Source organism: Corvus brachyrhynchos, unplaced genomic scaffold, assembly GCF_000691975.1.
Source record: "Corvus brachyrhynchos isolate BGI_N302 unplaced genomic scaffold, ASM69197v1 scaffold72, whole genome shotgun sequence".
NCBI classification, from domain to species: domain Eukaryota; kingdom Metazoa; phylum Chordata; class Aves; order Passeriformes; family Corvidae; genus Corvus; species Corvus brachyrhynchos.
This window is the reverse complement of record NW_008236763.1, coordinates 1,376,690-1,387,433: the sequence shown is the minus strand read 5'-3', so window position 1 is coordinate 1,387,433 and position 10,744 is coordinate 1,376,690. Positions and strand designations below refer to the sequence as shown.

Below are 10,744 nucleotides of genomic sequence, written 5' to 3'. Positions count from 1 at the left end.
GCACAGCAAACTCAAACTCTCCCCCTCTTGCTGCCCAGTTCCCAGTCACCAGAGCCCTGTGTGCCCAGGTATGCTCTCTCAGGAGGTTTTGTTGCCTCTGCTCTGCAGATCAGGTGTGTGAAGGGGGACCTGTTCTCGTGCCCGGGCACGGACGCCTTGGCCCACTGCATCAGTGAGGATTGCCGAGATCCTGGCTTGCAGCAGGGAGGGTGTTGGAGCTGCTTGGGGTTGTGGAGTGTGGCTGTTTTAAAAACACCTTGATTTTTGTGCTTTAGAGAAGAAGACGGGGGAGGTGGCGGTTCTGCGGAGGGACGATCGGTACATTTACTACCTGGTAAGAGCTGGGGTGGCACTGGGACAGCTCCCTGGAGCTAAACTACATCACATACCAGGCATTAATAGCTGTGGGGGTTTTGGTCATATTCATGGAGTCATGGAATCACAGAATGCTTTAGGTGGGAAGGGACTTTAAAGCTCATCCTGGGCAGGGACACCTTCCACTGTCCCAGGTTGCTCCAAGCCCTGTCCAGCCTGGCCTTGGACACTTCCAGGGATCCAGGGGTGGCCACAGCTGCTCTGGGCACCCTGTGCCAGGGCCTGCCCACCCTCCCAGGGAACAATTCCTTCCCAGTATCCCATCTGACCCTGCCCTCTGGCAGTTCCCCTTGTCCTGTCACTCCAGGCCCTTTTAAAGAGTCTCTCTCCATCTCGTTGGCTCCCTTCAGGCACTGGGAGGGATTTCTGGAATGCTCCTCTCAGCAAGAGCTGTGAGATATGTCCTCAAACATTGCCAAGCTGTTCTGTGCATCTGCATTTCACCTTTACTTGGACACAGCTGGCTGCTAAACTAGAGTGTTACAAGCTGTGAAATGTAGTTCTTTGTTCAAGTCCTTCCACAGAGGCAAGCCTGGGTGTGGAGTTTTGGGATATGTGTCTTTTGTAGCAGTATTTATAACAGACAGTGGCTTGCAGTGGTCATGCCAGAGGCACAGCTGAGCTTTGCTGGTTTTCTGTAGATCACAAAGCAGAAGGTTTCTCACAAGCCCACCTATGAGAGCATGCAGAAGAGTTTGGAAGCCATGAAAGCTCACTGCCTGAACAACGGAGTCACCGACATCTCCATGCCCAGGTGAGGGGCTCAGGAACTGGGTGTTTGATTTCTAGGATGTCTGCAGGATGATCCCCTGCTGTGAAATAAGAATTCAAGTATCCACCTCTATCCAACTCCTCTGTTCAGTTGGGCAAATCTAATTTGCATTTCCCAGTGCATTTCAATAATAGCAAAGCGCATTTGAGTTGTTTCCTTGTTCTCCCTGTGAGCTGAGGCAGGGCCACCTCAAACTGCAGCTGCTCCCAGGGCTGGGTGGGTGCAGCACGAGGCCCCACAGCTCTTTTGGTGCTTTGTCTTCCAGGATTGGATGTGGACTCGACGGCCTGCAGTGGGAAAAGGTGTCAGCCATCCTTGAGGAAGTGTTTGAGAACACTGACATCAAGATCACAGTTTACACGCTGTGAGCAGAAGAGTCAAAAAGCTCCATTTCCCCCAATTTTGGGAGCAGAACCTGTGAACTGACAAGGGGGAACCTGTGTGGGGAGCGCGTTCTGCATTCGGGTGTCACTCACTTGTGTGACAGTGACAGGGGCTTCCAGCAGCAACAAGCTCCAGAGAAGTTCATTTGGGCTGTTAATTAGCAGGAGGCGGCGGCGCTGTGGAAACCCTCGGGAGCTCCCAGTGTGTCCCTGCAGCCACCAGGTGTCACTGGGGCTCCACGCAGTGAAACGGAGCCGCTGCCTCTTGGGCGCTCGGGGTTTCTGTTCGGGTTGGTGCTGGTCAGCTGCCCCAGGCAACCCTGGCACCTCTGGCTTTGTTCTGTTTGCGATGTCCTGCCTGGCACTCGGGTCACTCGCCTGTTCTCACAGGTGTTAACACTTTAATTTCTCCCTTCTGGCCATAAATTGGGTTTGCTGAGATCATGCTCACTCAGGATCATGCTGTGGTGTTCAATAAATAGTGCCCTGCTGTTGGATGGGTCCCTGTGGCTGTTCTGGGGACAGGCTGGGGGTTGCAGGGAGGGGTGTAATTACACCTGATGGGTGTGTTTTATACAGCAGCTGTATCATTTATAGTCTGCACAGCTCGGTTTGGTGAGGATCCAAGCAGGTTGATGTGCTCTAAGAACTCACAGGATTGAGTTTAAAGTGGGATTTTTACATTTCTTTGTTTGCTGCATTTGTAGTCCAGCTGTTACACAAAGGTTGGTGTTTGTTACCCAGAACAAAAGCAGATCAGTAACACCCCTGGTTCCTCAGATCCATGGAAAACTCCTGATTTGGAAGAGTTTGTTCCTGAACTGAGGAACTACCACAGACATTTCCTTCGTGTTTGGTTTCCCACCCTCCCACAATAACAAATCTTTTGGTCTTCTCTCATTCTGAATGCCTAGAAAAGTGCCAGGTGTGTTGAATAAATATAAAAATGGGACATAGGAGTTGGGAATTTTGTAGCATGACAGGGTTGCTGATGGGATTTCCTTGGGCAGGGACTGGGTTTGTCGGTTCTGGGGGGTTTTTTTGCTGCTGCAAATCCTGTTTGTGTCTTTAGGATCTCCCTATTCTTACTCTCCCTGTTCCTTGCCCATATTTTGTAAACCTGTTTGGTGGGGAATTGCTGTAGCTGGGAAAAATAACCTTGGACAAAGAGAAATTTGGAGCAATGAGCTGATCCAGAACAGGCACTGAGGCTGCTCATGGATTCAGTCCTTCCCCTTAGTTGCATCTGGGTTTTAGTTCTGGTTCCTTGCTGGTGGCATCCCCTGAGCTTTGTTTTACATGGACAATGATCCTGGTCTCCAACACTTGTATGTACTCTGGAAATTGTTTTGGCATTTAATTCTCCCTTCCCAGCTACAAAATATTCCCTGTGTGGCTGTCCCGGGATGTCCTTGAACTCGGACATGCCAGGTTCAATTTAGGACTTCTTGCAAGTAGAGAAGAAGGAATAAACAGTGCTTTGGCTTTTGCAGTGGCTTCCCATTTTATTTCACTTTGCTTTTATATCCCAAACATCATTGTTTGATAATAAGTTCTTGGGCTCCATCATGATTTGGAAGAGAGCTGTTGGCCCTGAATTAAATCACAGCTCTGATTATTGAAGAGAACAGAGAGAGAAAATTTCTTTTTCACCTTAAATCCTTTTCTTTTCCCCTTTCTAATGCATTTATCTAACCAGCAGCTTTGTTCTAAGGTCTTTTGCCATGAAATATTCCCAGAATGTGATCCCACAGCCTGCCTGTGGGTCACTGCCATCCCTTTCACCACAGCACGGGTTTGGTTGGGGCAGGGAGGGGGAGGAACAAAATACACCCAAAAAAATCCCAAACACCAGAGCTCTGTGTCGTGTGTGTGTGTTCGGAGTCCCACAGGGCCTTGTCTTCCAGAGGCTGGCTCTCCATCCTGCTGGAATCAAAGCTTTGGGAAGCAGGACTGTCCCTGGTGTCCAGGTCTGTCACATCTCTTCATGGATCCTTCCTGATCCTAGGGAGGGAGAAAGAGACACGTCCTAGAGACTCTGAGGTGACTCTTCAGGACCCCACAGAAAAGGGAATTCTGCAACAACTGGGATTTCCTTTAGTGGTGTTTCTTTAGGGTTAGACTTGGGGGTGTGAGTAAAATCCCCTTTGCTCTCCATTCCTCTCCCTGTTGCGCTGAATATCATCCATGTGGAGAACAGGGAGGTGTTCTGGTGGCCCTGGAACCTTTTTCATTCTTTGTTCCTGGAGGAGAAAACTGAAAAGCAATAAATCCCTTGGGAATCTGCAACGGGGGAGCCCCTGGAAGGGGAAAGTGACAGTAAGAGAAATCAGAACCCAACTTAAAGAGAGGAGAGTTAACGAGTGCCCCCCTGGGAACCCTCGCTCACCTGAGCCTCAGTGCAAGATCTCAGCCAGCTTCTCCTCGTAGTACTGGAAATTCTCCTGAATATCCTCCCAGGGCACGAAGGACTTGGCCTCCTCCCCTTCCTCCTGCTCCACAAAGTTCTTCCAGACATACTCAAAGTCTTGAGGCTTCATAATCCTCAGCTTGCAGCCGGCCTCCTTCATGCTCCTGAGAGCCGCCTGCATCTCGGGCTCTTCCCACATGAAGAGCCGGCCCACCATGATGGTGAGGCGCAGCCCCTTGTCCTTGCGCAGGGCCTCGCAGATCCTCTCGGCGCAGGTGACGCAGGGGCTGGAGGACACGTACCAGGTGACATCGTGGCGGGCACCCGCCTGGCACGTGGGCAGGATGGTGTTGAAAAAGGCCATCTCGGCGTGGGCGGCCGCGTGCTCGTCCTCCAGGTACCCCCGGCACGTCGCCGACTCCTTGCCCTGCGTCTCCACCACGTAGCACAGGAAGGTTTTGTTCCTGCCCGAGCTGTACTCCACGTTCCTGAACTGGAATTTGAAGAAGATTGCTGGGAGGCGTTCCCTGGGGAGAGGAGAGGAGAGAGGGGGCTCAGAGGCAGATTTAGGCAAGGGTCACACCGGTGGGTCACCCCTGTGGGTCACCCCGGTGTGGGACCATGGACAAATCACTGCATCCCCCCTGATTTCTCTGTGTTCAAAGGTTTAGGTTGTAAAATATCCAGGATCAAATCCGACTTTGCTGTGAAAAGGTGGATTTCCTGCTGGAGTCCCTACTGATAAACTTCATCTACTCTTTTAATTTATTGTCCAGCTCTTTCCTTCTGTGGCTCCGGATAAGTGAGGAGAGATCACCTTGTGATGGAACATCTCACAGGATGGCTCTGGAGACAGGGGAAGGGAGTGGGATGGAAAAGAGTAGGAAAAAATGCACGTGCTTCCAAGAATAGTGCTTTCCTACTTTGTATCCTGTGGCTCTTTGGGTAATGATTCTTTAATTAATGATTTTTTGAAGGGCAGACATGAGACACCCATTCCAGAGCCATGTCTGCAATGAGTTGTTTCACAATAACATCAGGTTTTTAAATATATCAGAGGCACAGGGAGTTTCATCCCTGATTTAACTCTCTGACAGCAAAGGGGTCACAGCAGTGAGGAGGTTGGCTCTGGGTTTTGATGGAACAGCTGAAGCAGCAGCAACCTGCTCCAGGATGGATTGACTCAGGATGGATTGACTGGGAGCTGGATTTAGCCGGCCCTTCCAGATGGATTTTATTGCTTATCTCGGCGTGTGCCTGAGCTTAGCTGGGATGTTCACCTCCATCTCTGCTCCCAGCAATACGGAATCTGCATTAGTTCAATTAATAACGTTCCAATCAGGAATATAAACCACACTCAGGCAGCTCATTCCAAAGCCTGGCAACCCTTTCCATGAAGAAATTCCCCCTGATGTCCGACCTGAACCTCCCCTGGCACAGTTTGAGGCTGTTTCCCCTCATCCTGGTGTCTGGGAGAAGAGGCTGATCCCCACCTGACTTCAACCTCCTGTCAGGGGGTTGTGGAGAGTGAAAATGTGTGTGGAAATCATTTAAAAGCTGTTCACAGGCACTGAATTCCCACATTATTCTCAATATAAACCCCTGCTCTGACACCAGGCTGGGGTGGAACAGCTCACCTGAGGATAGGAAAGGTCAAAATTGAAACCTTCCTCCTCCAACTGCTCTGAAAAGCATCATTAAATGGCTTTTTTTCAGCGATTTCTAAATGCTCCAACCTAATTTATCAAAGTTTTCCCTGGGTAGCAAAGTGTTAGATCACACTGAGACCAAAAAAAGTGGAAAATTTGAGGCAGAATCCTCAGTCTGGGATTGAAGTTGCTGAAACCAGGTGGGCTGGAGGAAAGAGCAGCTGCCCAGTGTGACCCTGGCACTGTCAGACAGAAGGGAAGCAAAACTTCTAATGAGGGAATTAAAATGTGGATTATTGGAGAGAGTAACAAGGCCCAAGGAATTACTCCTACAAGGAGCCCCATTTACACCTGGGGAAAGTGGAAATAAATATGTCAGGAAATGTCCCCAGATTGGGATTACAGGCATCCAGCTCTGTGTTCAGCCAAAAAAAAAAGGGATAATATTCTTAAAGAGAGTAATTGGCTTCCCAGAGTTTCCTGGAAGCCAGACTCCTCCTGGAGCTACAAGCAGCAGAGTGAGAACTTGGCTGGCAGTCCTGAGATGCCCCTAATCCGAGGGCTAAAGCTGAAATGCAACATAATTGGGTTTAAGTGCTTCTTCCCTGGCTGCAGCTGTGTTTCCTCAGCACTCATACAACTGCCTTGATTGGCTGGGAATTTGTAAATCATTGGAAAAATCCACGTGGTGATCCCAGGCCAAGGCCTGGCCTGAACTCTCAGTGTGCTTCTTAAAATGAAAGTGAAAAAAAAAACCCTGGGGTTTTAGGACCTCTTTTGGGGTCCTTTAGGATTCCTGCTTTGCTTTTTCACTCTGCCCTTTCCAGGATGGAAAATCCTGTCAAATCCTGGGATACCCATGGCATTCCAACAAAGGATTTAATTGCAGGATGGTGCTGAGGAAGTGTTTCGGCTGTGGTGAGCGCAGGGCCTTGGGTTTAGCAGGGAAGTTTGGACATCCTGCTCAGTCCCTCAGCATTTCTAACTGCAGGTTGAATGTTCCAAGGCTGGAAAACCCAATTTCCTCATTAAAATTCATTTTAGGACATGTCTGAAGTGTTCAGAACTTTTCCCAGTGGTTTATATCCACAACTGTTGATGCCTTAGCTCCATTCCTAGCAGAGGGATGTTCTTTCCTTAAAAGCCACAGCTAATCACTGTTATTTCTATGGTTGTATGTGGCAGAGACCATTCCAAGAAGGGATTTTTTTTTCACAGCAGTCACATTTTGAGAAGAAAATGGAGATTTTTCCACTCCTGGGCAGGAATGGAACCCAATTTTGTGACAGAGGTGCTGTCCTGCCTCACTCAACCTGGTCAGAACAAGCAGCCAAATTTCACCTGCAGAATCCTTCCTGCCAGAGCCCATGGACAGGCACAGGGATTCCAGGGGATATTTTGGAGGTCTGAGCTTTACTTTTAAGCAGCTGGAAGAAATCCTGGGTTTGGTTTATTTGCTGGGACACTCCTTTGGTGACTGATAAGGGGAATGTGAGGGGAGAGGGACTCATCCTGCTGCTCCTCCAGGGAGCATTTGGGAATGCTTGGAGGGAGCAAACACTGAGGGCTTTTCCTACTTGCAGCTGTCAGTTATGGCTGAGAGTTCAGCTTCCACCAGCTCCCTGTGATATCCTGCTTTTCCAAAGGCCAGGCTCCCTGCTGCCTGCTGCCTTCAAAACTGCCTCTTGTTTTGGAGCCTTTCTGCTAGCTGGGCTTTTTGGTTCCTTTAGGAAAGTCGGGTTCCAGCTGTGGCTGTGGAGCTCTTGAAAATAGGAACCTTTAGGTCTCTTGAAAAATCTGGCCCTCAGGCCCATCAAGCCAAGCAGCCATAGGGTGATTTTCCTGATCAAGGTGTGTTTTTCCTGATCCACAGGTGGAGAAACTCTCAGACAAGAGCCATTGATCACAGCAAGAAATCAATACCGAGCTCTCATTAAAGCCAACACCTCCGTCCCCATCCCACCAGCAGGGCTGGGAGAGAACCAGCACTGCAGAAACAGAGCTGTTCCTATAAAACAAGTGGATTTCTGTGCCTGCCTGGTGGGAGTCCATCCTCTAAAAGTCAGCAAAACTTAGAACAGAACCCCACAACGAATCCAAACCATTTCAGGCTCTTCAGAAACGCACCACCAGAAGATGCTGCTTGTGTTGCCCCACATAAAAGCTGAGGCAGAGCTCTCTGAACACCCCCAATTCCATATTTAAATCCCGATCTCTTACCCTGTCACAATCTCAAAGGGTGGCAGGTCCTCCCTCTTCACCTTCTTCTTCTTCCCCTCTCCCTCCTCGGCGTTGTTGGGTTCCCCGTTCTGGGCATTGCTGGGCTCCTCCTGCTTCTCTGCCATCTTCCCCAGGACACTGGGACCGAGCCGTGGCCACTGGGAGAGAGAAAGAGCAATTTCTGAGAGCTCTGGGAGCCGAGGGAGGAGGGAAAACAGGGCTGGGAGTTCCTGCCCCAGGCACAGTTGTCAGGACCTAAATATGGAACAAAGCGGCAGCGGCAGGGGCTGGACGGGGTTGGGTGACCCAGGGCTCTCAGGTGTCACCTCCTTCCCCTGCTCTCTCCAGCTCCTTTCAGCAGTCCCTCTTGCTCCCCTTTTAATTGCAAACCAAGTGACAACTTCGCAGTGGGCGGGATGAGCCCATAATTTTCCCTGATGGAAAATCCTGGAAGCTCAAGCGTGTATTTATCCCTTGGGGTGACAGACGGCTGGCAAGGGGCACCTCCCTGCTCCCCCAGCCCTCTCCCTCCTCTGCCAGTGGATTCCATCGCTGACCTTGAAGGACCAGCTCAGCCTGGCCTCACTCAGGCAGGAGGGGAAGGGGTCGTGGCCGTTTTGGTGGAAAATCCCTGGGTTTGGCCGGTTTGGCTTCGTGGATCACCTGGAGCATCCCAGCAGGAGTCCCGTGGTTCCTCCCGCCCTGCTTATCCAGGACTCTGAGGGGGAAATCTCCTTGTTGGAGCTGTAAATCCAAGCCAGAACCTTGTCCCAAATATTTGAAAGCCCAGCTGGAATTCCCAGTGGGCAGCAGTGCTGCTTCTCCCATTGTTCTGTGTTTTTCCTCCCCATAAATTCTGAGTGTTCCATAAATTCCCAGTTCACTGGCACATATCTGGGCTGGAGGGGTTTTCCCTCTCTTTTGTGTTTCCTTCAGGATTGTAGGAAACTATCCCAGCTTCTCACTCTCCATTTCAATCATTTACAGTTTGCATCAATCCCACCTGAGCCAAGCTTAACGAAAACCTGCGCGAGGTTTTCCCAGGGACCAATCCTGGCCATGCCACGGGGCAAAGGAAAAGGGAAAAGTGTGGCAGTGCAGGATTTTGGAATCAGAGCACATTGGAAATCAAAACCTGCAGAACTGTGGGCCCTGCACTTAGCTCAGAACGCACCACCAGCAAACCTGGAGTAAAGACGGAATATTCAGCTGTGTTTGATGGAGTATTCAGTCAGTGTCGGTGGAAAAACTTGCTCTTCGTTTGAGAAGGAGAAGAGGTATTCCATAAAAATCAAATCAGTGGGAATACCTGCTTTGTGATCCTGTTCAATTCAGCTCTCTGGAGCCTTGTGAGGAGGCTGCACCATCACAAAGTGAAATAAATCCACGCCATCGGGCAGGTCATTTATTACCAGAGAAAATGAATAATAAATTATCACGGATAATTAGTTCTGGCTGTTCTTCCCAGCCCCCTTGCCATCACCCTGCCTTGCCGTGCTGGATATCCTTTGGAGCTTTTCCTCGGTGCCACCATGGATGCAGTTTTTGGGGACAGAGCACCCCTTTGAGGAGTTGTTGTTTAGTTGGTGTTGTTTAGGTGACAGAGCTGGCATCTAGAGCTCTGTGGTGACAGCCCAACCAAGGATTTGACTAATTCCAAGACATCCTATCCATGGAACATATATCTTCCACGGTGCAGGGTTTTATTTCTTTTTAAGCCTAAAATACTTTCCTGCAGGGCAGGGGTGGTGTTTTGCCTCCTGCGTGGTGACAACGCTCAAGTTCCACCTCTCCTGGCCGATTGCTGTCACCTCTGACATTTCAGGGGCTGCTTTTGGGGTGGGAATCCTCTCCCAATGACTGACAGCTCATTTCCTCCTAATCCTGATATTTTCAAGCAGCATCTCAGCCCCTCTCCAGTCCCTCTGACCCACTCTGCTTTATTTTTGGAAGCTCTTCATGGCTGAGGTCCCAGCTTTGCTGCAGCTTTAGTCTGGCCCCTCCAGGGGCTGAGCTCTAATCTAATCTGGGGAATGTGGCACCGAGGCTCCCCCTCTCTCCAGCCCTTCCCAGCTGCTTCCCAGCTCCTTCTAGGGCATCGCTTGGAACAGCCACGATCCTCCCCCCACTGCAGCCAAAAATATAAAAGGGCACCACGGAGCTGCTGTGTTGGAGCTGGGGGTGGGTGAGGGCTCTGGTGGCTGTTTGTGACCCCAAACGTGTCCCCAGGGGCTCACAGAGGGGCCTCCCAGCAGCGCTCAGGGGACCCCAAATCATGCACCTGCCAGCCAGAGTTTGTACTGAGCTTCCCCTGCACCTGTCCCTGTCCCCATTGATTTAATATTTTCTCCAGCTGGCTCTGAATTTGTTCATAAAATCCCAGGATCACCGAGGCTGGAAAATCTCTCTGGGATCATCGAGTCCCTCCTGTGCTCGATCCCTACCCTGAGCACTCAGTGCCACGTCCAGGTGGCACCTCCAGGGATGGGCACTCCAAACCTCGAGGCCGTTTCCTCTCCTCCTGTCCCTGTTCCCTGGGAGAAGATCCCAAATCCCCCCGGCTCCCCCCTCCTGCCAGGGAGTTGTGCAGAGCCACAAGGTCCCTCCTGATCCCCCTTTTCTCCAGGTTGAGCCCCTTTCCCAGCTTCCTCAGCCCCTCACAGACAGAGCCCTGCCGGGGGGGTCACAGCTCAGCCACAGGGGACACCCAGGACAGGGCTAAGGGACAGCCTGTGCTGGGAGAAGCTTCCAGGCTTTGCTGGATTTATGGATAATGAGGATCCTTCATCCATCCAAGTCCAGAGCAGCTTCTCCAGTGACTTTAGAGGCACCTCTGAGCACTCTGATGGCTTTTATCTCCTAAACAGGGATCTCTGCTTATCCCTGGGCCTGTGTCCCCTGCAGGTCGTGTGCTGTCCCTCTCCTTGCAGCAGGA

General features: G+C 50.7%; 2 protein-coding genes across 3 annotated transcripts; one reads left to right on the top strand and one right to left on the bottom strand.

The window, feature by feature from the left end:
- Positions 1 to 271: 271 nt before the first annotated feature.
- Positions 272 to 2,027, top strand: OARD1 (O-acyl-ADP-ribose deacylase 1; the record flags this gene model as incomplete). The annotated part of the gene is made up of 3 exons (XM_017727225.1): positions 272 to 334; positions 1,017 to 1,129; positions 1,413 to 2,027. Coding segments are annotated over 3 exons (279 nt in total), but the record flags the coding sequence as incomplete, so codon positions are not given.
- A 982-nt stretch (positions 2,028 to 3,009) lies between these two features.
- On the bottom strand, positions 3,010 to 8,170 carry APOBEC2 (apolipoprotein B mRNA editing enzyme catalytic subunit 2). 2 transcript variants are annotated; one of them, XM_017727224.1, is made up of 4 exons: positions 8,065 to 8,170; positions 7,810 to 7,967; positions 3,920 to 4,467; positions 3,010 to 3,534 (listed from the first exon to the last, which is right to left on the bottom strand). In XM_017727224.1, the coding sequence occupies exons 2-3, from the start codon at positions 7,932 to 7,934 to the stop codon at positions 3,927 to 3,929; spliced, it is 666 nt and encodes a 221-aa protein (XP_017582713.1). In that variant the 5' UTR covers positions 7,935 to 7,967; positions 8,065 to 8,170; the 3' UTR covers positions 3,010 to 3,534; positions 3,920 to 3,926. The 2 variants fall into 2 exon arrangements, with proteins under 2 accessions (XP_017582713.1, XP_017582712.1); XM_017727223.1 differs by having other exon boundaries at positions 7,810 to 8,166.
- Between the last annotated feature and the right edge of the window lie 2,574 nt (positions 8,171 to 10,744).